The sequence below is a fragment of the Vombatus ursinus genome, unplaced genomic scaffold (assembly GCF_900497805.2).
Source record: "Vombatus ursinus unplaced genomic scaffold, bare-nosed wombat genome assembly UNPS02014806.1, whole genome shotgun sequence".
NCBI lineage: Eukaryota > Metazoa > Chordata > Mammalia > Diprotodontia > Vombatidae > Vombatus > Vombatus ursinus.
Window position 1 is genome coordinate 592,368 of NW_020954584.1, and position 27,380 is coordinate 619,747.

The window sequence follows — 27,380 nt, forward strand, 5'->3', positions numbered from 1 at the left end:
GATCAGAGGATCTTGAATCAGAGGACCTTTACTAATATTCCTGTGCATTTGCCTCTTTTCCACTGGAATCAAAACCAATTATATTCTTCTTGTATGTGAATAAATTCAGTTCTTGAAATAGAAGTGTCTTGGAAATTTTAAAAGAGTCTTGATACATCAGTTTAAAATATTGTGTTTTCAAAAAGAATCTAAAATGCTCATGCCATTGAAAATGGGGAAATTGCTAGGGAAACATCCAATAGGAGTCCAGTAAAAATAATTTATACCAAAAATATTCATTAAAGTACTTCTTGTGCATGTGCAAAAAAGAATAAATAGTAAATGTCCATTTATTGAGGAATACTTAAATATTCAGACTATATCTTCACTATTAGAAAATATGGATATCTGGAATTTAGAAAAATATTAATTTTTATTAATCAAAGCAGATTAAAATACACAGGGCATGGAAAACAATCTCCACATTAATGACCACAAAATAAACAGAAAGAACAATTTACCAAAAAAAAAAATACTGAGCATAATATAGTGCTCAAACTTGTCATATAAAATACTTAAGAAGGTGTGCCTTTTTCCCTTTACTACAAAGAATAGAAACTCTGAGTAAGGCACAGTTCACATACTGTCAGATGTAGGGATTAATATATTGAGAAGAGAACATGTTATGAAAAGTGGGTCCAGTGACAGTTTATGGTTCATAATTATCTTTATAGATAAAGATCCCACAGCTGCAGTTACAGAAGAATAACCAACTTTTGTATGAGATTAAAATTTGAGAATAGAACCAGAAAAGCTCTATGAAGTAGGTAATGTTCCATTATTGTGACCAGTATTCTGACAAACAAATTGAAGCACATAAAGGTTAAGCAGGTTCTTCATCAAAACAGCCAGACATCAGAACTGAACTCAAGGCTCTCATAACTGCAAGTCTGTTGCTGTATCCAATAAATACTTAGTCTGCTTTCCCCTCAACATCGTCCCACATACACACATAGAAATCAGGAACAATGTTACCGCGTTTGTCCTCCTAGGGCTTATTCAAAATCTCTATTTTTGAAAAACCCTATTTTCTGTATTCTTATTTATCTACATTTTAACTATGGTAGGTAACATTCTTATTATCATAACTGTCATTGGAAGTAAGAACTTGAATTCCCCTATTTATGGGTGCTATCTATTCCACTGTCACTGTCCCTAAAATGACCCTAGACATGCTCTATGAAAGGGTGACAATTTCTTTCGGAGCTTGCATGGGGCAGCTCTTCTTTGGAACACCTATTTGGTGAGGCTGAAGTTTTCCTCCTCATTTTTATGGTCTATGATCACTATGTAGCCATCTGTAAACCCTTGTATTACTTATTCATAATGAGATGGCGTGTATGTGTTCTGCTCTTGGTGGCATACTGGATTGGAGGTTTCATGCATTCATTAGTCTAGCTCCTTTTGATTGTCAGCCTCCCATTTCGTGGACCCAATGTAATTGATCACTTCATTTGTGACATGTACCCTTTGTTGGAATTTTCCTGTGCAGATAGCTATATAATTGGGATCTCAGTGGTTGCCAATGGGGGAGTACTATGCACAATTATCTTTTTGCTATTACTTATCTCCTACGGGGTCATTCTAAACTCTTTGAAAACTCAGAGTCCGGAAAGTCGACAAAAAGCCCTTTCTACTTACATCTCCCACATCACAGTTATTGTCTTCTTCTTTGTCCCTTTTATTTTCATGTATGTTAGGCCTGTCTGTACTTTCCCTATTGATAAATCACTAACTGTAGTTTATACTATCATCACTCCTATGCTGAACCCTTTGATCTATACCCTGAGAAACACAGAGATGAAAAATGCCACAAGGAAGCTTTGGAACAAAAATGTGATGAGTATCTGTAAGGTAATGGATGTCCTGAGCAAGTAATGATGTTTCACAAAAGAAATGATGGAAGATTGTTAAACTACTAAAACTTTGTTGTGTTTTTTTTAGAGTTGAGAAAGCAGATGCTGAATATGTGAAGAAAAAAAATAATTGTTCTGTCATTAGCATTAGAAACTGCATTTTTGTTGTTACTCGGACTATTTCTTTAAGAGCATGATTGTTTGATGAAAAATACTATCCATGTCCAGAGAGATACCTGATGGTCTTTGATTGCAAATTGAAGAATATTTTTTTTTCTTTTTTCTGCAAAGTGCCTAATGCAGAAATACATTTTGTATGACTTCATATTTATAACAGACATCACATTTCATGCTTTTTCAATGGGTGGGTGAAGGCAGGAGTGGAGGGAGATAATTTGGAACTAAAAATAAAATTTTAAAAAGATCATCATGGCTCATCAGGAAAATATCAATTCATTTTAATTTATTGACACATTTAAGAGAAATTGACTCTTTAAAAAAATGAAAAAAATCATTCTGAGAATAATATTGGCCACATATGTTTAATGAAGGGAATTAATGTGTCATGTGATGTGTTTGTGGTGTGGCAGTGGATTTTCTATAAAAGAGAAACAAAAATTAATCAATTTCTCTGTTGACTTGAAGTTATTACTGCTTCAAGTTTTCAATGTAAATCAACCAGCTTCACATGTAATATTAGCTTTATCATCAAGACTTATAATATGATGTAAAATCTGATAATATGGGAATATATGTTTTAATAGGAAAAGTTTTTATTATATATGTAAAGCCTAAACACGCAAAAAGATGTGTGACCTGGTCTTTGTAAATAGAATAACATGTTCCAATTGTGTAGTAATGTCAAATTATAATATCAATAATTAAATTGTAAATTGATGTTTATTATCTTATAAGTTTCAATAAAAGAAGTAGCATGGCATATTGGATAGAGTTCTGTAACTCTAATGTAGACAAATTAACCTTAAATCATCTCTGACACCATATGAATTATTTGACCCCTCTCAGCCTTTAAAATTATTGTTATTATTATTATGAAAAGTGACAAAAATAATCTCATTCCCCCCCCCTTTGTTTTTAGGCAATTGTGGTTAAGTGGCTTGCCCAGGGTCATAGAGCTAACAGGTGTCAGGCATTTGGTTTGAGGCTGGATTTGAACTCAGGTCCTCATGATTTCATGGTCAATACTCTAACCACTGTACCACCTGGTTGCCCCTCATTCCCTTTTAAAAAAAATAGTTTCTGATATAAACAGTCACAGAACAGGATGTCATAAAGATATTTTTGTTTGTTTTCTTGTTTTCATTTATACTTGATGCCCTATAGATTATAGCGCAGCTGTAATTTTATATAACATATTGATTTTTGGAGTCAGATAACAATATTTGTAAATGTAAATGTATCTCAATAATAATCTCAATGAATCATCTTCAGTTCCATTCTAAAAGCAGTGAGGACAACAGGGGAGTTTGTTTAAGTTGTCCTATTTCCAGAAGTTTTAATTCTCTTGTCCAGATTTCCATACTAGGGAAGTTGTGTGTTCTATGTTGGTGAGACATTATGAGTTTTTGAATTGTAAATATCTATTAGAAATTTGTTCCTAACTATTTTATGAATCAAAGTTATATACTTCCTCTAAAAATATTGAGATCTCAATTTGTACTCTGTATATTTGCCAATTTCTGTTGTATATTTTAGACCACTTGGTTATTTCACAAGTACTTTTTTAAGGGCTGCTGGGATGTGTTTCACTGTTTGCATAATGCCCTCACATGATCTTCATTGATTACTAACTCTGGATACTCCAAGAGCTGGGATTATCAATCTTTGTTGTTGTTTTCTCCTCTCCCAACAATATGGAAATAGAGCCGAGGCTTGATAAGATGATGGTAGTGCTAGTAGTCGTGTTAATGAAAATAAATATAGCTAACATTAATATAGCATTTAGTTAATGCCAGGCAATGCAATAAACATTTTGATATTTTTATCTCATTTTATCTTCACCACAACCCTGGGAGGTAGGTGCCATTACTATCACCATTTTGTAGATGAGATAACTGAGGCAAACAGAACTTATGTGACATGTGCAAAGTCACACAGTTAGTAAGTGCCTGAGGTCAGATTGAAGTCACATCTTCTTAATTCCAGGCCCTAGGCTCTAACCACTCTGTTAACTTACTGCACTATTGTCATATTCATATATTTTTATTATCATAATCATTGTTTTTGTTATTCTAATATAATTATGTTTTATCTTCAAATGACCGGGCTTCTTATTCCAGTAGCATATTGTGTGATTCTTTCCTAAACCTTTTGGTGAATAGTTCAAGGATTATCCAATGAACGAAATGGAGATTTTCCTCAGGTTCTTTTAATATCTTGAGGTAATAAACACTATATATAGGTAGTGTATTTATTTTCTTTCATTCTTGCTTTATAGATATTCCACTTTTTTTTCTCTCTCACATACTTCCTTGATTTTGCTTCCTTATCATTTCTCATTTGAAATTGATTTTTATGACATGGTCTACCTACCATATAGCCTACCTTTACTTTTTAGTATTTTTAAATTTGATTCTTTTGAAGAGGTAATATCCCATGATTCACCATCACTGCCTCTTGCCAGGACAACAGTGGTGTTACATAGATGAATTTGTGAAGCAGGGAGTATTTCAGGGTTATTTGAATTATCATGTGATTTTGCAGAAGAGGTGAAGCTTAATCTTCTCCTACCCAGTTCTGGCTCCAGCCTTTGTCACTTGGCAGTGCTTATTCAAAGTCTCGATATTGTGATGGATATATATCATTAGATTAGTGATAATTAAAATTTACATAGCACTTGATGTTTTGTAAAAAGCTTTATAAATATTACATGATTTAATATTTGATTACAGATTTCATATGATTACCTCCACTTCTTGAAAGCTGGGGTGTTCCACAGATGCCCACCCCTTTCCACTCAGAATTCATCAGATGTCTATCTGCAGGTGGATAGCATTTTTCATCATGAACCACTGAAATTACCTTAGATCGTTGTATCTATTAGAGTGGGTAACCTTTTACAATTGATCATCATGCAATATTGCTGTTAATGTGTAGAAGGTTTTACTCATTTTGTTTTGAATCAGCTCATATAAGTTGTGCCAGGTTTTTCTAAAATGCTTCTGCTTCTCATTTCTTATAGCACAATAATATTCATTTAAAATCATACACCACATATTATTCAGTCATTCCTAAATTAATGGACTTCTCTTCAATTTACAATCTTTTTTGCCACAAAAAGAACTGCTATAAATATTTTTGTACATATAGAGCCTTTCCCCATCTTTGATCTCTTTGTAGTGGCATTTCTGAGCTAAAGGGAAGGAACTATTTTGTAACCTTTTGCATATGGTTCCAAATTGTTCTCCAGAATGTTGTGACCATTTCACAACTCCACCAAGAATTCATTACTGTACCTATTTTCCCACATTGTATCTACTTTTATCATTTTCCTTTTCTGTTTTTTAAGTTAGCATGATAGATTTTCCTGCAGATTTGTTTAAATTTGCATTTCTCTAAAAAAGATTTAAAACATTTTTCCATGTAACTATTGATAACTTTGATTTCTTCACCTGGAAACTGCCTGTTGGATACCATCTATCAAAGATTGAAACCATGAACAGTGAAGTGGCAATAGTGATAACTCTGGACTCAGAATACCTGAGTTGAAATTTTACCTCTATGAGCTATTTAATATTGTAAATGAATTTACTTTTTAAGCCTCAGTTTCCTTCTCCATAATATCATGGATCTAGACTAGATTACATCTAAGATCTCTTCTACTTCTTATGATTTTCTTTTAAATGTGCATTCTGCAAATATCATATAGGTCTGAGCTACAAACCTGTACATATAAACTCTTTCTGGGTTTCTCCGGGCATTGTAGAATGTACTTGCCCCTGTGATAATTTAGAAACAATCAAGGTAATAGTTTCAGATAAGGAATCTCAATAGGGAGCCCTCACTTGGCTTGAGAGAGATGATAGTTTTTCATGCTTGGGGAGGATAGGAAAGTCATAGGCTCTTGAATTCTGAAATTTTTGTTTCCTATAACATTATGGCTTCCTCCGGATGAATTTATAATTAATTGTTTCTCTCTCTTTCTTTCTCTTTCTCTCTGTCTCTCTCTCAAATGTTCGTGTAACAGTAGATCCAAGAAAATGTATACTGTCATAAAATCATATGCTCTTGAAATGGAATGTGTAAATAAAAGCTGGCATCTGTAGCAAAGATGAATCTATTTGCTTTGTAATTATAAACACTGTTTGGCCCCCAAAAAGAGATAAGGAAATATCTCACTCTCTTTGCAAAAGTGGGAGAGTATATGTGTGGAACATCATCTATAATACTGGACTCAATATGTTGATTATATTTGCTAAGCTTCTTTCTTTTCTTTTTTTATAATTTGCTGTAAGGCAGGGATCACTAGTTGAGCAGAAGAAAGACATTAATTTAAAGTGGTTATACAAATGAATAGCTGAAGCCTACATTGTGTCTGAGTTGGAGGACAACATTTCCCTGCTACATAAGTAGAATGACATTAAAGATATTGACTGATGTGAATGAGAAAATTAACCATCATCAGAACTGTCACCATGAAGGGTCTGCACCCTGAATTTGATCTGAACATGAATGACTAAGCGGAAAGATGGATTTCCCTGTATCCTCCTTAGACAGGTGTAGCAAAAAGACCCAAAGAGAACATGAAGAGGAAACTAAAAAAGATTTCTAAGAGAGGTCCTTATGGAAGAGCAAGTTTTTATGAGTCCTTTTCTGGAAAGAACAGTCATTTGGAAGGGTACGTGTGTGTGTGTGTGTGTGTGTGTGTGTGTGAAGGGGTTGATTTCTCAGCTCTACAGTTCTCTGAATTCTGAGTACTTGAGGGAACCCATTAATACCATTCTGGACTATATCCTCCTTATGTGCATATATATTATATTAAAAAAATTCCCTCAAAGACATAGATATTGATATATTTAAATGAGAAAAAAATAAATGGGATAAGAAAAATAACTTACTTTGTAAATGAACCACGAGAGACAAGAGTGGAGCAGTGTAAGGAGTGTTGGATTTCAGGTTCCTGATGCCAGTCCCAGCAATTTATCTACTGCACCACTGAGCTGACAATGGAGAATGAATTTGAGGCTCACAAAGTGAATTCATCTGACAAATATCAAAGAGCTTTTCAGCAACAGAGGTGAGATTTCAACCCAGGTATTACGACTCCAGTATCACTACTATTGCCACTCTAGCATTCATGGTTTCACTCTTTGCTTTTAGCCATATAGGCATTTGTCTTTTTTTTTTTTTTCATAGAAATGGACCATATTTAATAGGGCTTGTCTAGGGATTGGTGCAGTTCAGGGAGGAATTTCCTTTGCAGTAATAAAAGGAGATATACTGTTGTGACAACAATAACTATTATTATTATCAATGAAAATATTGATAACAAGAATGAAAATGTTTTATGAAAAGTGGTTTATTTGATCCTCCCAATAAACCTATTATCACTGTCCCCGTTTTACAGTTGAACAAATGGAGACTCAGAAAGTTTCAATTACTTATCCATAAGCAGTACTTGATATCAGAATGAGGAATTCAACCAGAACTTCTATGCTTTTTGTATAGCACTATCTACCCCTGGTCCTACATAAATACATACATATCTGCATGCATGCTTGCATACATACACACACATTCATATATATATATATATATAATATATATATATGTATGTATATATATACTGAATTTTTATACTATTTGGTTTTTTAAATATCTTACTCCTCAGCATTCTGTGAGCAAAGTAGCAGAGATATCAACATCTCCATCTTACTAATGATAAATGTCACTGTTTCAAGGCAAAATGTAGAGTAGGAGGGGGAAAACGTATGTCATTCATGTCCTCAGTTTCACTTCTCCCCTTCTTTACACATCTGTTAAACATAGTACATATATACATTGTACTTCATTCACAAAATACATTATTTAGTTCACTCATTTTTGAATATATTCACTAAACTTATCCCTACGAAAGCATCTATAATACTTTAAGACAATGGTTCTTGGAAGATTATTCATATTTAAGTAAAGAACCCCTGAAAAAACCTAAAGACGCAAAAGAATGAATTTAGATAAGATTAATCTAAGGATGAGATGAGTTAAAATATCTATCCATGATCACACACAAACTATTTTTTTCAAAGTATCACAGTGTATTTTAAATTTTGTCTAAGATTTTTTTCTAGTTATAAATTCTATGACACATTATTTAACCTATTTGTCTGAGAATCGATTTCCCAGAGAAAATCTGCTGAACATGACTGGTGTGCTGTCATATTTTCCTAATATACCAGAGAAAAAAAGATTGACAAAACAATGTCTGGATTTTGAAAAAATATTTTTAAATCTGTGTTTTTAAACACAGATTTAAAAAAATTAAATCTATGTTTATTTGATAAAATAGTTTCAAAATATATATAAATTTTTTAATATTTATTTTCAAAATTTTGAGTTTTAAATTCTTTCCCTTCCTCTAGCCCCTCCCTCACCCATTGACAGGGTAACCAATATGATATCAATTATTCATATGAAATCACACAAAACATGTTTCAATATTAGCCATGAGGCAAAATAAAATAGCCATACACCAAAATACCCAAAAAAGGTGAATTAAGTTTAAAAATTATGCTTCAATCTGTACTGAGTTCATCAGTTCTCTCTCGGTAGGCAGAGAGCATTTTTTATCATTAGCGCTTTGAAACTGTCTCGAATCATTGTCTTGATCACAATATTTAAATCTTTCACAGTGGATCATCCTTACAATATGGATCTATCTCTCTACAATATTCTTCCAGGGTCTGCTCACTTCACTTTACCTAACTTCATATCTTCCCACATTTTTCTGAAAATATTTTGCTCATTACTTTTTTATAGCACAACAGTATTCAACCAGAATCATATACAAAAACTTGTTTAGCCATTCCCCAGTTGAAGGGCATCCTTTCAATTTCCAATCTTTACCATGACAAAAAGAGCTAATTTAAACTTTTCTGAATGAATAAATTCTTACTCCTTTTCCTTTTCTTTGTGATAGACAGTGAGGAGTGCTTTTGCTGGATCAAGTGGTATGCACAGTTTGACAGCCCTCTGAGTGTAGTTCCAAATTGTTCTCCAGAATAGTCAGATGAGTTTATAACTCCACCAACAGTGCATCAATGTCCCAATTTTTCTACATCACCTCCAGGAATTCTTATTTTCCTTTTCTGTCATGGTAGCCATTCTGATTGGTATGAAGTGTTATCTCAGAGCTATTTTAACATGCATATCTCTAATCATTAATGATTTCTATCATCTTTACATGATTATTGGCAGCTATGAAATCTGCTTATGAAAGCAGTCTTTCAGACCTACCATCTCAAAACTGTTCATATCTTTTGACCAGTTATCAGTTGGACAATGATTCATATATTTTTTTATAAATTTGGCTAAGTTTTCTATATCTCTGAGAAATGAAACCTTAGGGAAATTTTCTATAACTTCATCCCCCCAATATTTTCCTGTTTTCCTTCCAAATTTGACTGTCAGTTTTTTTATTGGAATTTTTCTTCATTTAATGTAAGCAAAATTATTCATTTTTTCCCTCTGATCCTCTCTTTCTCTTCGTTGGGCATAAACTTTCCTCTAATCCATAGATCGGACAAGTAGATTGTTTCATGTTTTCACAAATTGTTATGCTATCATCCTTTATAACTAAATTATTTATCTATTTTGAACTTGTTTTTTCAAACAGTGTAAGATGTTAATCTATGCCTACTTCCTCTCAAATTACTTTTTAGTTTTCTCAAAAAAAAGTCAAATAGTGAGTACTTCCTACAAAATTTGGATCTTTGTGTTTATCGAACACTAGATTGCTGTAGTCATTTACTGCTGCGTATTGTAGACCTAATCTATTTGACTGATCTACCATTCCAGTTTTAGCAAACATCAGCTTGTTTTCATGATTAACATTTTCTAATATTTTTCTTGAACTTTGATAGTGATAGACTGCCTTCCTTCATATTTTTTTATTAATTCCTATGAGATTCTTGTCCTTTTGTTCTTCCAGAAAAATAAAATTGCTATTGTTTTTTTCTAGCTCTATAAATTAGTTTCTTAGTAGTCAATTGGTATGGAACTGAATAAGTAAATTAATTTAAATAGCATTGTAATTTTTTTATTATTTTAACTCAGCCTACATATGAGCCATTAATATTTCTGCAGTCGTTTAGATATATCTTATCTGTACAGAAAAGTGTTTTGTAATTGTGCTCACATATTGTCTGGGTTTGTATTAGTAGATAGACACCCAAATATTCAATATTGTCTGCAGTTATTTTAAATGCCTTTTTTATATTTTCCTATTCATTTGTGTTGGTAAAATATAGAAAGAGTGATGATTATTTTTAAAATTTATTTTGATTAATTTATTTATTTTATGGTAATTTTTATTTATTTTTTTCTTTTCAACATTTACTTCCACAAGATTTTGAGTTCCAAATTTTCTCCCCATCTCGCCCCTCCTCCCACCCCAAGATGGCATGCATTCTGAATACCCCTTCCCCTAGTCTCCCTTCCCTTCTATCTCTCCCCCCCCTTTTCTTACCCCCTTCCCCTTCAATTTTCCTGTAAGGCAGGATGGATTTCTGTACCCCATTTCCTGTATTTCTTATTTCCCAGTTGCATGTGAAAACTTTTTTTTAAACATATGTTTTTAAAACTTTGGGTTCCAAATTTTCTCACTTCCTCCCTCCCCACCCACCCTCATTGATAAGGCAAGCAACTAAATATAGGTTATATATGTGCAGTTATGCAAAACACTTTCATAGTAGACATGCTGTGAAAAACTGTTTCCCTTAATCCTATCCCACCCCCCGCATTTATTCTATTCTTTCTTTTGACTCTGTCCCTCCTCAGAAGCATTTGCTTCTGATTACCCCTTTTCCCAATCTGCTCTCCTCTCTGTCATCTCCCTACTCTCTTGTCCCCTTCCCCCCCCATTTTCCTGTAGGGTAAGACAGATTTCCATACCCAATTGAGTGTGTATGTTATTCCCTCCTTAAGTCAAATCCTATGAGAATAAGATTCACTCATTCCCTCTCACCTTCGCCCATTTCCCCTCCACTGTAAGACCCTTTTCTTTTCTGTTTTTTTTGTGAGATAATTTACCCTGTTCTACCTCTCCCTTTCTCCTTCTCCTAGTATAATTCTCTATCACCTTTTAATTTTATTCTCCAGATATGACCCCTTCATTTTCAACTCACCCTGTGCCATCTATCTATCTATCTATCTATCTATCTATCTATCTATCTATCTATCTATCCATCTATCTATCATCTATCTATCTATCTATCTATCTATCTATCCATCTATCTATATCACTATATACGTACATATAATTTTCCCCCTCCAACTACCTTAATACTGACAAAGGTGGCATGAGTTAAAAATATCATCTTTCCATGCAGGAATGTAAACAGTTCAACCTTAATAAATCTCTTATGATTTTCTCTTTCTTGTTTACCTCTTCATGTTCCACTTGAGTCTTGTATTTGAAAATTTGAATAGAAAATTCAGCTTTGGTCTTTTCATCAAGAATACTTGAAAATCTTCTATTTCACTGAATGATCATTTTTTCCCCTGCAGTATTATACTCAGTTTTGCTGGGTAGGTGATTCTTGGCTGTAATCCTATCTCCTTTGCCCTCCAGAATATCATATCCCATGCCTTGTGGTCCCTTAACATAGAAGCTGCTAAATCTTGTGTTATCCTGATTGCATTTCCATAATACTTGAATTGTTTCTTTCTTGTTGCTTGTAATATTTTCTCCTTGACCTGGGAACTTTGGAATTTGGCTACAATATTCCTAGGAGTTTTCCTTTGGGGATCTCTTTCAGGAGGAGATCAATGGATTCTTTCAATTTCTATTTTGCCCTCTGGTTCTAAAATATCAAGACAGTTTTCCTGGATAATTTCTTGAAATATGATGTTTAGGCTCTTTTTTTGATCATGGCTTTCAGATAGTCCAATAATTTTTAAATTCTCTCTCCTGGATCTATTTTGTAGGTCAGTTGTTTTTCCAATGAGATATTTCACATTATTTTCTAATTTTTCATTGTTTTGGATTTGTTTTACATAATCTTGATTTCTCATAAAGTCACTAGCTTCCAATTGCTCTATTCTAATTTTTAAGGAGGTATTTTCTTCAGCAATCTTTTGGATTTCCTTTTCCATTTGTCCAATTTTGCTTTTTAGGGCATTTTTCTCCTCATTGGCTTTTTGAACCTCTTTGGCCATTTGGGTTGGGCTATTTTTAAGGTGTTATTTTCTTCAGTATTTTTTGGGTCTCCTTTAGCAAGCTGATGACTTGTTTTTCATGATTTTCTTGCATCACTCTCAGTTTTTCCTCTACTTCTCTTACTTGCTTCTCAAAATCCCTTTTGAGCTCTTCTGAGGCCTGGGACTGATTCATATTTTTCTTGGAGGCTTTGGATGTAGGTGCTTTGACTTTGTTGTTTTCTTCTGGTTGTATGTTTTGATCCTCTTTGTCACCAAAGTAAGATAAAATAGTCTGATTCTTTTTGCGCTGCTTGCTCATGGTCCTGGCCAATTACTTGAGTTTTAAACTCTTTGTTAAGGTAAAAGTTTGCTTCCAATGTGTAGAATATACTGTCCCAAACTTCAGAGTTTGTAAAGCTATTTTCAGAGACACTTCTAGGGATCTGAAAATTTTCAGTTCTTCCAAGGTGCTATGATAAGGGGAGAGGTGTTTTCTCTACACCACCACAACAAGCTCCACCACACCAGCATTCCTCCTCTCCCCAGGCCTGCCCCTCGGAACTGTGACCCAGATCCAAGCACCAGTAAAGCAAGAGATTCCTGCCTCAGCACTGGCAAAGAGATCCCTGCAATCCCCCTCTGTTCAGCTACTTGATTCCCCCTCAGTCTGTGGGCTGGAAGTTCAGGAAACAGCAACGGCCCTGGCCCATGCTTGAGACTTGAGACTGAGACCTGGGTCCTCTAGCACTGCAGTCACAGACTTTTCCCTCTGACTTTCTAAAATGTCTTTGGTGTTCCTGCGTTGAGAAGTCTGGAAACTGCCACAGGCATCCATGATTCAGTCCTCTGAGGACTGCTCCAGGATTGCTGTGGCCTTTGTGCCCAAGCCAAACTGAACTCCTCTCCCTGCCCAGCATGCTATACCATTCTGATCAACCATCCAGGCTGTCTTTGGCTGGAAATTTGTTTCACTCTGTCTTTTTGTGGGTTCTGCTGCTTTAGAATTTGTTTAGAGTCATTTTTTTAGGTATTTGGAGGGGTTTGGGGGGAGAGCTCAAGCAAGTCACTGCATTCCCTCCGCCATCACGGCTCTGCCCTCTACAAGAGTGATGATTTTTTCAGTTTTATATTTTCCATCTTTGTTAAAGTTGATCATTTGAAAAAAAATGATTGATTTTCTTAGGGCAATCTAACTATATTATATCATCTGCAAAGATTGATAGTTTTGTTTTCTCATTGCCTATTTTTATTTCTTCAACTTATTTTTTCTTATTTTATTGTTATATTTCACACTTCCAGTATAATATTGAATAACACTTGAATTGAATAAAAGAGGACTGAAGAAAATAACATCTTAAAAACAGAATAGGGGTAGCTATGTAGTGCAGTGCATAGAGCTCCAACCTTAAAGTCAGGAGGACTTAAGTTCAAATCCAGCCTCAGACACTTGACACTGACTAGCTGTGTGACCCCAGGCAAGTCACTTAACCCTGATTGCCTAGCCAAAAAGAAAAAAAAAAACAAATCAAAACAAAACAGAATAGGCTAATTGTTAAAAGACATACAAAAATCCAATGAAGACAAGAATGCTTTGAAAAGCAGAATTGGACAAATGGAAAAATAGGCGCAAAAATTCACTAAATAAAATAGTTCAGTAAAAAGTAAAATTGACCTAATGGAGATGGAAGTATTAAAGGTCACTATAGAAAATAATTCTGTACCAATTAAATTGAGTAAGTGGTACCTAATGACTCTATGAAACATCAAAAACAATAAAACAAAACCAAAAGAGTAAAAAAAAATGTAAGAAAATGTGAAATATTTCGTTGGAAAACTGACATGGAAAATAGATCAAAGAGAGATCATTTTAGAATTTTAAGGCTATCTGAAAATCATGACAAAAAAGGAGCCTAGACATCATCTTTCAAGAAATTCTCAAGGAAATCTGCCCTGATATTCTAGAACCAGAAGGTAAAATAGAAATTGAAGAATCCACTGATTACCTCCTGAAAGAGATCCCAAAATGAAAACTCCCAGGAATGTTATAGCCAAATGCCAAAGCTCCCAGGTAAAAGAGAAAATGTTGTAAGCAACGAGAAAGAAACAATTCAAGTATGATGGAGCCACAGTCAGGTTAACACAAGATGTAGCAGTTTCTATATTAAAATATCTGAGGGCTTGGCATATGATATTGCAGAGGACAAAGGGACTAGGTTTGCAACCAAGAATCAAATCCCCCCCCAAAAAAACTGAGTATAATCATTCAGGGGGAAAAAGGATATTCAATGAAATAGGGTTATTTCCAGCATTCTTGATGCAAAGACCAGAGCTGAATAGAATATTTGATTTTCAAATACAAGACTCAAGAGAAGTATAAAAAGGCAAATAGGAAAAGGAAAACAGGAGGGAATTAATAAAGATAAACAGTTTACATACCTAAATGGGAGGTAGAATAAGGTAAATTACCTCACCTAAAAGACAAGAAAGAACTTTTAGAGTTGAAGAGAAAATGGGGGAGATGGTGGGGAATGCTTCAACCTTACTATCATCAGAATTGACTCAAAGAAGGGAAAAAATGTACATGCTCAATCATATAAAGAAATTTCTCTTGCCCTACAAGAAAGGATATGGGGAAAGGGATAAGAGAAGATGAAGGATTTCATAGAAGAGAAAGCAGGTTGGAAGAGGTGGTAGTCAGAGTCAAAGTAACTTTTGAGGAGGGATAGGATAAGAGGAGTAAAACAATAGAATAAATGGGGGAAATAGTATGGAGGGAAATAGATTTAGCAATCAAAACAGTGAAAAAAATTGAATCAAGTGTCTTTGATAAAGGCCTCATCTCTCAAATATAGAGAAATGAGTCAGATTCACAAAAATAAGAGACATTTCCCAATCATCCAATGATAAAAATGATCATTTTTCAGATGAAGTAATCAAAGCTATATTTAACCATATATAAACAATGCTCTAAATCACTCTTGATTAGAAAAATACATTTTAAAACAATTTTGAAATACTGCCTCACACTTATTAGATTGTCTATTTGGACAGAAAAGGAAAATGAAAAATGTTGGAGTGGATGTGGAAAAGTTGAAACACTAGTACACTGTTGGTGGAGTTATGAACTGATTCAATCATTATGAAAAACAATTTGGAACTATGTCTAAAGGCCTACAAAACCATGCATATCCTTTGACCTAGCAACACCAGTACTAGGTCAGTATCCCAAAAGAGATTTCAAAAAAAGAACAAAAAAGGTCCTATATGTACAAAAATAATTACAACAACTCTTTTCTGGTGGCAAAGAATTGTAAATTGAAGGGAAGACCTTAAATTGCAGAATGGCTGAACAAGTTATGGTATATGTTTGTGATGGAATACTATTGTGTTACAAGAAGTAATGAGCTAGATGCTCTCAGAATAAAACCAGGAAAGACTTACTTCAATTTATGCAAAGTGAAACGAGTAGAACCAAAAGAACATTGTTCACAGTAACAGCAATATTGTAAGATGATCAACTGTGAATGATTTAGCTATTCTCAGTCATGCAATAATCCAAGACAACTCTGAAGGATTCATGATTGAAAAAAACTATTCATCCCCAGAGAAAGAATTGAATACTGAGTTTTCTTTTGATCTATGTTTTCTTTTTCAATATCACTAATATGGAAATGTGTTTTGTACCACTATTCATGTACAACCTACATCAAATTTCTCACTTTCTCAATGGGGACCAGGGTGAGGAGGAAGAGAATTTGAAACTCAGTTTTAAAAATGAATGTTGAAAATTGTGTTTCCATGTAATTGGGGAAAATAAAATACTAAAAGAAATTCTTCCATCTTTTTTTTATTTACCAATTCAAATAAAATGATATATTTCTCTTCTTCCAACTATAGTTTATTTCCCATTCTCAAAGATTCATAAGTTAGAAGGCTTTTGAGTTGCAAGACATATGAGAAATATTAAATTTAATAGAAATTTCATTCCAGTAACTGGCAAAATTAAAGTTTAAAGGTTAATAAATGTATTGTTAATAATTACATTTTCTATCTTTCTATAGGGTCCCTTAGAAAAGCTGTTTTAATGTATTCATGTGTTCTTGATGAATGCATTATTTTTCATGTTTTCTAAATTCTGTAGCAAATGAGCTATTTGAGAGATTAAAATCCTGATCCTGTAAATGATATTTGGTGGAACTTTGAAGAAACCACATAAAGTCTCTGAAAGGCAAAGATTATTTACCTTGAAAATATCTCTACTGTTTCTCATTTGTACTCATTTTTTCCCTTGATTCTGCAATTAAAGTTTTTAGCTCTGAGACATCTCAAGAGAAATTGAACTGAAGGACTATGTGAACTGTCCCTGTTCTCTGGACAGATTCCTTAAAGGATTTAATTAGAGGAGAAGAAGTTTTCAGAACACAATATTAAAATGGCTCACAGACATGACATGGAGTTTTTACTGAATATCAATAAAATCCTCCTTTGCAGACAAAAACAGCCATGGACTCACATGGAAACAACTTCACAATCTAAGAAATTGCAATTGTTTCAAAAAATACTGAGGTGAGGAAATTGGGAGAAAAAATTTGGAAACAATTAGACCTTTTAATGTGAAATGAATTTCTGTGGTCTTTCCTGTTTCTGTGGTGACAGCAGGATGAGTGGTAGTGAATATCATTTTTATTGCCCAAAGCTGCTGGCTTTCAACACCAAGGAAAACATATCAGAATCCACGACTTGGAATAGTTGACTTCATGGAGAGGTAATATATTTCTAAAAGATATTCGCATTCTGCTTCTATCCCAAACTATGTTTTGTGTTAAGATCATGAAGTAGATGTTAACCTAAGCTGAATAAGTGTTTTTCATTTAATTCAGTGTGAAATGGTAAGGAGTTGTGTTATCAAAATAAAGCATTAAACCACTTGGAAAAATCCCTGTTGGTAGTCTCACATGACCAATTTTTAATCTATTTAAGAAGTTAAGGATATAGTTGGAGAAATTGGATGATTCAGCTGATTATTTAAAGATGTAAGGTACATGGGGCACTTCAGAGAATTATCCATTGTGAAGTGACATCTTTGCAAAGAGATTAGAAAAGTATAATTATCAGGCTTAGGAAAATGTTCAGAAAATGCCATATGATATTGATTTCAAAAGAGTGTTTTAGGGATCTGATTTTGACTATTAATAAGACAATAGCTTCAGAAAAACTATAAAGCAGAAAAAATACATGATCTCTTTCATTTCTTCCATCCACATTGAAATGTCTGATGAATATGACATGATAATGATAATAACATAACAATAATGATTATTTTATGGCGATTTTGTAATGCTTGTTATTTTCTAGTTCTGTAATAAGTCCTTTAATTAAAAAAACATACTTATTAGGAAACATACAATTTTAGGATCTGATAAACATATTTGGAGAAGTGTCAATATTAATTTAAAGTTATATCTTTTGATTTATTACTTGCATTTTAATAAGGGTATTATGGAGAAAAAAATCCTTATTGTCACAATGGAACAAATCCCAATTGATTGATTGAAATGACATGTTATTAGTATTTAACTCTTTAGTCATAGAGGGTCATTTGAATGACTCTCAGATTATTTAAGGAAAATAATTAATTACTTAAAAACAATAAATCTTGTCATTGAGGTTATGAGGGTACCTTGAATCAGTCTTATATTTCTGTGCCTTAGCCTTTTTTCCATTGGAATAACCACCAATTTTTTTCTTCCTTTGTGAGAAAAATATTTTATTTTTGAAGTGGAACTGTCTTGGAAATTTTAGGTCACTGATGCTTCAATTTAAAAGGTTGTATTTCCAAAAAGAAACTAAAATACTTATGCCATTGGAAAAGGGGAAACGTACTGTCAGGCAGTCACCCCAGACTGCCTTTGTAGTCCTTTGTACAGCAAAATATTCATTAAAATGCATTTTGTAGCAACAAAATCTAAAAATAATATAAGTGAGCATTTATTGGAGAATACGCAAAGAGGACAGAATATGTCTGACTTACAAGAAAATGTGAATATCTGCAATTTAGGGAAATACTAGATTCTTCATGAATTAAAGTAAAGTAAAATAGGCAGAAAATGGAAAACAATCTCCACAATGATGACAGAACTATAAATAGAAACAAAAATTGAAAAATAAAAAACAACAACACAAAAGTAATGTAATTAGAGTGATCAAACTTATCACAGGAAATATTTGAGAAAGGTTCCTTATTCCCTTTATTACAAAGAAAAGAAACTATAACTAAGGCTTATTTCATATACTATCAGATAAAGGGAGTTATATTAAGAAATGAAAGAAATTAAATGGGGTCATTAAAATGTTTATGTTTCATAATTATCTTTATAGGTGAAATGTGACTGTTGAAGCTACAGAAGAACAGCCAACTTTTGTAAGTGAGATTAAAATTTGCAAATAGACTCTCCATCATTTCTTCTTTGCCCTCCCCCCTACAAAATCTCTGTGAAGCAGATGTTTCACTTTTATGACCAGTATTCTGGTGAGGAAACTGATGCCCAAAAAGGTTAAGAAGATTATCCATTAAAATGGGCAAATGTATGAGCTGAACTCTAGGCTTTGCTAACTACAAGTTTGGTATTATATTCAATAAACAATTACTGTCCCCGCCCCCCCACCCAAAAAAAACATGGAAACCAGAAACAATGTCACCAAGTTTGTCCTCCTGGGGCTTACCCAGAATCCAGAGGTACAAAAAACACTATTTGCTGTATTCTTAGTTATCTACATTTCAACTATAATGGGCAACATTCTAATAATCCTAACTGTCATTAGAAGTAAGAGCTTGAGGTCCCCTATGTACTTTTTTCTTGCCTTCTTGGCATTTGTAGATACTCTCTATTCCACTGTCATTGTCCCTAAAATGACCCTAGACATGCTCCATGAAAGGGCAACCATTTCTTTCCAAGCTTGCATGGTGCAGCTCTTTTTGGAACACCTATTTGCTGGGGCTGAAATTTGCCTCCTCGTTTTTATGGCCTATGATCGCTATGTAGCCATCTGTAAACCCTTGTATTACTTAGTCATTATGAGGTGGCAGGTATGTGTTCTAATTGTGGTGGCATCCTGGATTGGAGGTTTCATGCATTCAATAGTCCAGCTCCTTTTTATTGTTAGTCTTCCATTTTGTGGACCCAATGTAATTGATCACTTCATTTGTGACATGTATCCTTTGTTGAAACTTTCCTGCACAGATACCTATATAATCGGCATCTCAGTGGTTGCAAATGGAGGATTAATGTGCACAATTTTCTTTTTGCTGTTGCTTCTCTCCTATGGGGTCATTCTCCACTCTTTGAAAAGGCAAAGTCTGGAAAGTCAACAAAAAGCCCTTTCTACTTGCACCTCCCACATCACAGTGGTTGTCTGCTTCTTTATCCCTTGTATTTTCACATATGTTAGGCCTGTCTGTACCTTCTCCTTTGATAAATTTGTAAGTGTGTTTTATACAACCATCACTCCTATGCTGAACCCTTTGATCTACACCCTGAGAAACACAGAGATGAAAAATGCCATGAGGAAGCTTTGGAACAGAAATGTGATGTCCAGCTGTAAGGTAATGGATATCCTGGCCAAGCAGTGATGTTTCATAAGGGAAATGAGAGAAGATTATGAAATTGCTAGATCTTATTTGAGGTTTAGAAAGCAGGTTCTGTATATGTGAAGAAAAAGTAAGCATTCTGTTATTAGCAATAGAATCCACATTTTTGTTGTTGTTGGAATCATTTGTTCAGGAGCATGATGACTTGATGAAAAAGGCTATCCACACGAAAACATACAACTATTTGTCTCAAACTACTGATTGAAACAAATTTTTCTCTTTCTTTTCTTTTATTTTTTTCTGCAATGTATCTAATGTAGAAATAAATTTTATATGACTTCCTATGTATAATGTAAGTCATATTTCTTGCCTTTTCAATGGCTGGGTGAGGGCATAAGGGGAGGGAGATAATTTGGAAATTAAAATAAAATTTTAAAAAGACTGTCAATTCATTAGGAAAGCATCAATTCACTTTAATTAGGTGACACTTTTAAAGAGTAATTGACTCTTCCAACAAAGATGCAAAGATAATTCTGAGAATAATTTTGATCAAATATGTTTAGTGAAGGGAAATAATATGTCACAAGATATGTTTGTAATGTGGCAGTGGATATTCTACAGAAGAGAAAAAAACTAATCAATTTCTTGTTTACTTGAAGTTATCATTGTTCCAAGTTTTCCATGTAAATTAAGCAGCTTCACATGTAATATTTAACTTCATCATCCTAAAATTTTACCTCAAGGCTTAAAATATGATATAAAATCTGGTAATATCAGGATATTTGTTTTTAACAGGAATTTTTTTTATTGTCTATGTGGAGCCTAAACATGCATAAAGATGTGTGATCTTACCTTTGTAAATCAGATAACATTTCAATTGTTTCAAAAATAATATTATGTTATAATATCAATAATTAAATTTCAAACTGGCGTTTATTATCTTATATTTTTCAATAAGAAAAGTAGCATATCATAATGGATAGAATTTTGTAACTGTAGTGTAGAAGAATTAGCCTTAAATCACCTTTGCCACTATATGAATTATTTAACCCCTCAGACTTTAAAATTATTGTTATTATTATAAATAGTGACAAAAATAATCTCATTTACTTTTTTTAAAATGTGGCTTCTGAAAAAACAGTCCAAGAACAATATGTGATAAGGATATTTTTAGGTTGTTGTCTTCTTTCTATTTCTGTTTAATGCTCTATGGATTACAGTATGGCTGGAATTTTATATGACAGATTGTTTTTTTAATCAGATAACAATATTGTTTTTTTAATCAGATAACAATATTTATAAATGTAAATAGATCTCAATAATAATCTCAATGAGTTATCTTCAGTTCAATTCTAAAAACAGCAAGGAGAACAGGGAAGTTTATTTAAGTTTTCCTATCTCCATTGATTCTCTTGTCCAGATTTCCATGCTATGGAAGTTGCTTGTTCTTTGCTGGTGAGACATTATGAGTTTTTGAACTGTAAATGTCTATTAGAAGTTTGTTCTTATCTATTTCATGAATCAAAGCTATATACTTTCATTGAAAATGTTGACATCTCAATTTACAAATTGAGATTGTAAATTGGAATTGAATTGATTGAAAGATTGTGTATTTGGTAAATTACATTACAGGAAAAGATGTAAAAAACCTATTTCAGAAGAGGGAAAGAAGTGAGGGAGATGATTATCATTTGACCCTTACTCTCATCAGATTTGGCTCAAGAAGGGAATAACATAAGCGTTAGGTATGGAAATCTAACTTGCCCTACAGACAGAAGGAGGGAAAAGGGGGAAGAAAAGGGGGGGGAGAAAGGAGGGAAGAAGCATTAAGAGTAAAGGGGAAGAAAAGGGAAGGGATTAATAGAAGGGAGGAATGACTGAAGGAGGTGGTGGTCAAAAACAAAACTCTAGTGAAGAGGGAAAAGGAGAAAGAAAAGCATAAATGGGGGGAGGGGAAGGATGAAGAGAAAGACAAAGACAACAATTATAACTGTGAATATGAATAAGATGAACTCTCCCTTAAAACGGAAGTGGATAGCAGAATGGATTAAAAACCATAATCCTACAATATGTTTTTACCCGAAACATATTTGGAATAGAGTGACACACAGGCTAAAGGTAAAAGGCTGGAGCAGAATACATAATGGTTCAGCTGAAGTAAAAAAGCAGGGGTAGCAATCCCGACCCCAGATAAAGCAAAATCAAAAATAGTTCTTATCAAAAGAGATAAGGAAGGAAACTGCATCCTGCTAAAAAGTACCATAGACAATGAAGTAATAAATATCATTACTAAACATATATGCACCAAATGGTATAACATCCAAATTCTTGGAGAAGAAGTTCAGGGAGTTGCAGGATGAAATAGACAGCAAAACTGTACTAGTGGGGGACCTCAACCTCCACCTCTCTGAATTACATAAATCTAACCACAAAATAAACAAGAAAGAAGTTAAGGAGTTGAATAGAATATTAGAAAAATTCAGTATGATAGACTGCTGGAGAAACTGAATGGGGATAGAAAGGAACATACGTTTTTCTTGATGGTACATGGCACATACACAAAAAATGACCATGTACTAGGGCATAAAAACCTCACAATCTATTGTAGAAAGGCAACAATATTAAGTACATCCTTTTCAGATCATGATGAAATAAAAATTATATGTAATAAAAGGCCATGGAAAGATGGACTAAAAATAATTGGAAACTACATAATCTAATCCTAAAAAATGATTGGGTCAAACAACAAATCATAGAAACAATCAATAACTTCATTCAAGAAAATGGCAATAATGAGACAACATACCAAACTTATGGGATGAAGTGAAAGCAGTTCTTAGGGGAAGTTTTATATCTCTAAATGCTTACATGAATAAAATAGAAAAAGAAGAGATCAGTGAATTGGGCATTCAACAACAACAAAAAAAAACACTAGAAAAATAACAAATTAAAAAGCCTCAATTAAACACCAAGTTAGAAGTATTAAAAACCAAAGGAAAAGTAAATAAAATAAAAATTAAGAAAACTATTGAACTAATAAATAAAACTATGAGCTGGTTTTATGAGAAACCAAAAAAAATAGATAAACCTTCAGTTAATTTAATTAAAAAACAGAAAGAAGAAAACCAAATGACTAGTATCAAGAAGGAAAAGGGTGAATTCACCACCAAGGAAGAGGAAATTAACACAATAATTAGGAGCTATTTTGCTCAACTGTATGCCAATAAATTTCACAATCTTAGTGAAATGGATACATATTTACAAAAAAAATAAATTGCCCAGATTAACAGAAGAGGAAATAAAATACTTATATAACCCAATCTCAGAAAAAGAAATTGAACAAGCCATTGATGAACTCCCTAGGAAAAAATCTCCATGGCCAGATGGATTTACGTGTGAATTCTATCAAACATTTAAAGAAAAAATAATTCCAATACTGTATAGACAATTTGGGAAAATAGGTGAAGAAGGAGTCTTACCAAATTCTTTTTCTGATACAAATATGGTGCTGATAGCTAAACCAGGAAGTGTCAAAACAGAGAAAGAAAATTATAGACCAATTTTGCTAATGAATATAGATGCAAAAATTTTAAATAAAGTATTAGCAAATAAATTACAGCAATTTATCAAAAGAATAATACACTATGACCAGGTAGGATTTATACCAGGAATGCAGGACTGGTTTAATATTAGGAAAACCACCAGTATAATTAATCATATCAACCCTAAAACTAACAGAAACCACATGATCATCTCAATAGATGCAGAAAAAAGCTTTTGACAAAATACAGCACCCATTTCTATTAAAAACACTAGAGAACACAGGAGTAAATGGAGTTTTCCTTAAAATAATATATAACAACTACCTAAAACCTTCATCAATCATCACATAAAATGGGCACAAGCTAGAAGCATTTCCAATAAGATTTGGGGTGAAACAAAGATGTCCATTATCACCACTGTTGCTCAATATCACAGTGGAAATATTAGCTTTAGCAATAAGAGAAGAAAAAGAAATTGAAGGTATTAGAATAGGCAAAAAAGAAACAAAGCTATCGTTCTTTGTAGATGATATGATGATATACTTAGAGAATCCTAGAGAATCAAGTAAAAAACTACTTGAAATAATTAACAACTTTAGTGGAGTTGCAGGTCATAAAATAAACCCACATGAATCATTGGCATTTCTATATATTATCAGCAGAACCCAACAGCAAGAGATAGAAAGAGAAATTCCATTTAAACTTACTGTAGATATTATAAAATTTTTAAGAGAGTACCTACTGAAACAGACCTAGGAACTGTATGAACACAATCACAAAACATTTTTCACACGAGTAAAGTCAGTTCTAAATAATTGGAATAACATCAGTTGTTCATGGGTAGGCCAAGCTAATATAATAAAAATGACAATTCTACCTAAACTAATTTACTTATTCAGTGCCATACTAATCCAACTACCAAAAAATTATTTTATACAGTTAGAAAAAAATAATAACAAGATTCATTTGGAAGAACAAAAAGTCTAGAATATCAAGGGAACTAATGAAAGAAATACAGGGGAAGGTGGCCTAGCCATTCCAGATTGTATTATAATTGTATTATAAAGCACCAATCATCAAAACTGCTTGGTACTGGCTAAGAAATAGAGTGGTGGATTAGTGGAATAGGTTAAGTATGCAAGGCACAGTAGTCAATGACTATGGTAATCTGTTATTTGATAAACCCTAAGACCCCAGCTCCCGAGTTAAGAACTCACTACTTGACAAAAACTGCTGGGAAAACTGGAAAAGAGTATGGCAGAAAGTAGGCATAGATCAAAATCTTACACCATATACCAAAATAAGTCAATATGGGTTCACTGTTTAGATATAAAGGCTGATACTGTAAGCAAGCTAGGGAATGCAAGGAATAGTTTGCCTATCAGATTTATGGAGAACAGAAGAATTCATGAACAAACAGGAGATAGAGAACATTACAAATGCAAAATGGATAACTTTTATTCCATTAAATTGAAAAGTTTTTGCACAAAGTCAATGCAACCGAGATTAGAAGAAAAGTACAAAACTGGGAAAGAATTTTTACAACCAGTTTCTCTGATAAGGGCCTCATTTCTAAAATATATAGAGAATTAAGTGAAATTTATAAGAATACAAGTCATTCCCCAATTGATAAGTGGTCAAAGGATATGAGCAGATAGTTCTCAGATGAAGAAATTAAAGCCATCTATAGTCATATGAAAAAAATGCTCTAAATCACTATTGACTAGAGAAATGCAAATCAAAACAACTCTGAGGTACCACATCACACCTATCAGAATGGCCAACATGACAAAACAGAAAATGATAAATGTTGGAGAAGATGTGGGAAAATTGGAACACTAATGCATTGTTGGTGGAGTTGTGAAATGATCCAACCATTTTGGAGAGCAATTTGGAACTATGCCCAAAGGGCTATTAAAATGTGCATACCCTTTGACCCAACAATAACTCTTCTAGGGCTATAATCCAAAGACATCATACAAATGGGAAGAGGATCCACATGTACAAAAATATTTATAGCAGGTCTTTTTGTGGTGGCAAAGAATTGGAAATTAAGAGGTTGCCTGTCAATTAAGGAATGGCTGAAGAAGTTGTGGTAAATTAATATAATGGAATACTATTGTGCTATAAGAAATAATGAACAGGATGACTTCAGATAAACCTGGAAAGACTTGTATGGTCTGATGCTGAGGGAAGTGACCAGAGCCATGAAACATTGTACACTAACAGCCACATTGTGCAATGACTAATATTGATAGACTTAACCCTTCCCAGCAATACAAGGATCTACAACATCTCCAAAGACCTCATGATGGAAAATGCTATCCACATCCAAAGAAAGATCTATGGAGTTTGAATGCAGATTGAAGCAGAGTATTTGATAGTTTTTTTTTCTTCTGTTGAGTTTTGTTTCCTCTTTCTGGTGGTTCCTCTTATTGCTTCTAATTCTTGCCTATGACATCACTAATGTGAAAATATTTTTAATAGGAATATATATGTATAGTTTATATCATATTGTGCACTGTCTTGGTGAGGAGGAAGAGGGAGAAAAATTTTAAACTCAAAAGCATTTGGAAGTGATTGTTGATAAATCAAAATTAATTATTTAATTACAAAAAGAAATGGTAAAAGATTATTAAATTCCTAAAAGTTTGTTTTTTGAGGTTGAGAAAACAGATCCTGAACAAATAAAGAAAAAAGGTGATTTTATGTCCTTAATATTAGAAACTCCATTTTGGTTGTTTTTGTCAGAACTACTTCTTTTGTTAGAACTATTTCTTTTAAACCACTATGGTTTGTTGAAAAATGTTATTCGTGTCCAGATAGACAAATGAATTCTGAAGACTGAAGCATAATTTTCTCTTTCTTTTCTTTTCTTCTTTTTTCTGTAACATGTCATGTAGAAATGTTTTGCATAACTTCATATGTATAAAACACATTTAATCAATTGTCTTTTCAATGGGTTGGGGAAGGTAAGCATGGAGGGAGATAATTTGGAACTAAAATGGAATTTTCAAAAGATCGTCATGGTTCATAAGGAAAATAATTCACTTCAATTATGTGACACTTTTAAGAACAATTATCTCTTCTAACAAAAATGCAAAGATCATGCTGTGAATATTATTGGTCACATGTGTTTAATGATGGGAAGTGATATGCCATATGATGTGATAGTTGTTTGTCCATGGATATTCTAGAGAAGAGGAAAAAAATAATCAATTTCTCTGTTAACTTAAAGTTATTATTGCTCTGTTTTTAATTTAAATCAACTAGCTTCACATGTAATATTTAATTTTATCTTCCTAAAACTCCATTTGGAGGCTTATAATGTGAGGTAAATCTGGGAATATAGGAATATTTTTTAACTGGGAAATTAATATATATATATATGTATATATGTATATATGTATATTAAACATGCCAAAAAAGATGTGACTTGAAATTTTAAAATCAAATATCAAGTTCCAATTGTCTCAAATAGGGATATTAAATATTATCAATAATTATATCATAAATTTTGTTCATTAACTTTAAAAAAGACAAAGATAGCATGCATAGAGTTTTGAAGCTACAGCGTAGAAGAACCAGGCTTACATCACCTCTGCCTCTCTATGAATTACTAAACCTCTCCTAACCTGTATAATTAGTGTTATTATGATGAATAGTGACAAAAATTACCTAGTTATATTTTTCCAATGGATTCTAATAAAAACTTCCTGAGACAAGATGTTATGAGGGTATTTTCATTTGTTTGTTTGCTTCAATTTATATTTGACATCATACAGATTGTGGTACAGCTGTATTTTCATATAACAGATTTTTTTGAGTTGCTTAACAATATTTGTCAATGAAAATTCATCCCAATGGTAATCTTAATGAAGTCATCTTCCGCACAACTCCAAAATCAGTAAGGACAACAGGAAAGTTTATATAAGTTGTACTATTTCCCCAAAGCTTTGATCCTTTTGTCCAGGTTTT

At 33.1% G+C, this 27,380-nt stretch overlaps 1 protein-coding gene and 1 pseudogene across 2 annotated transcripts; both read left to right on the forward strand.

The window, feature by feature from the left end:
• Window positions 1–997: 997 nt before the first annotated feature.
• LOC114051885 lies at window positions 998–1,917 on the forward strand (annotated as a pseudogene).
• Window positions 1,918–10,996: 9,079 nt separating this feature from the next.
• On the forward strand, window positions 10,997–26,093 carry LOC114051849 (olfactory receptor 4A15-like). Of its 2 annotated transcripts, none has more exons than XM_027874240.1 (2): window positions 10,997–11,027; window positions 18,932–19,902. In XM_027874240.1, the coding sequence occupies exon 2, from the start codon at window positions 18,949–18,951 to the stop codon at window positions 19,900–19,902; it is 954 nt and encodes a 317-aa protein (XP_027730041.1). In that variant the 5' UTR covers window positions 10,997–11,027; window positions 18,932–18,948. The 2 variants fall into 2 exon arrangements, with proteins under 2 accessions (XP_027730041.1, XP_027730039.1); XM_027874238.1 differs by lacking the exon at window positions 10,997–11,027 and adding an exon at window positions 26,066–26,093 and having other exon boundaries at window positions 18,949–19,841.
• Window positions 26,094–27,380: the final 1,287 nt, after the last annotated feature.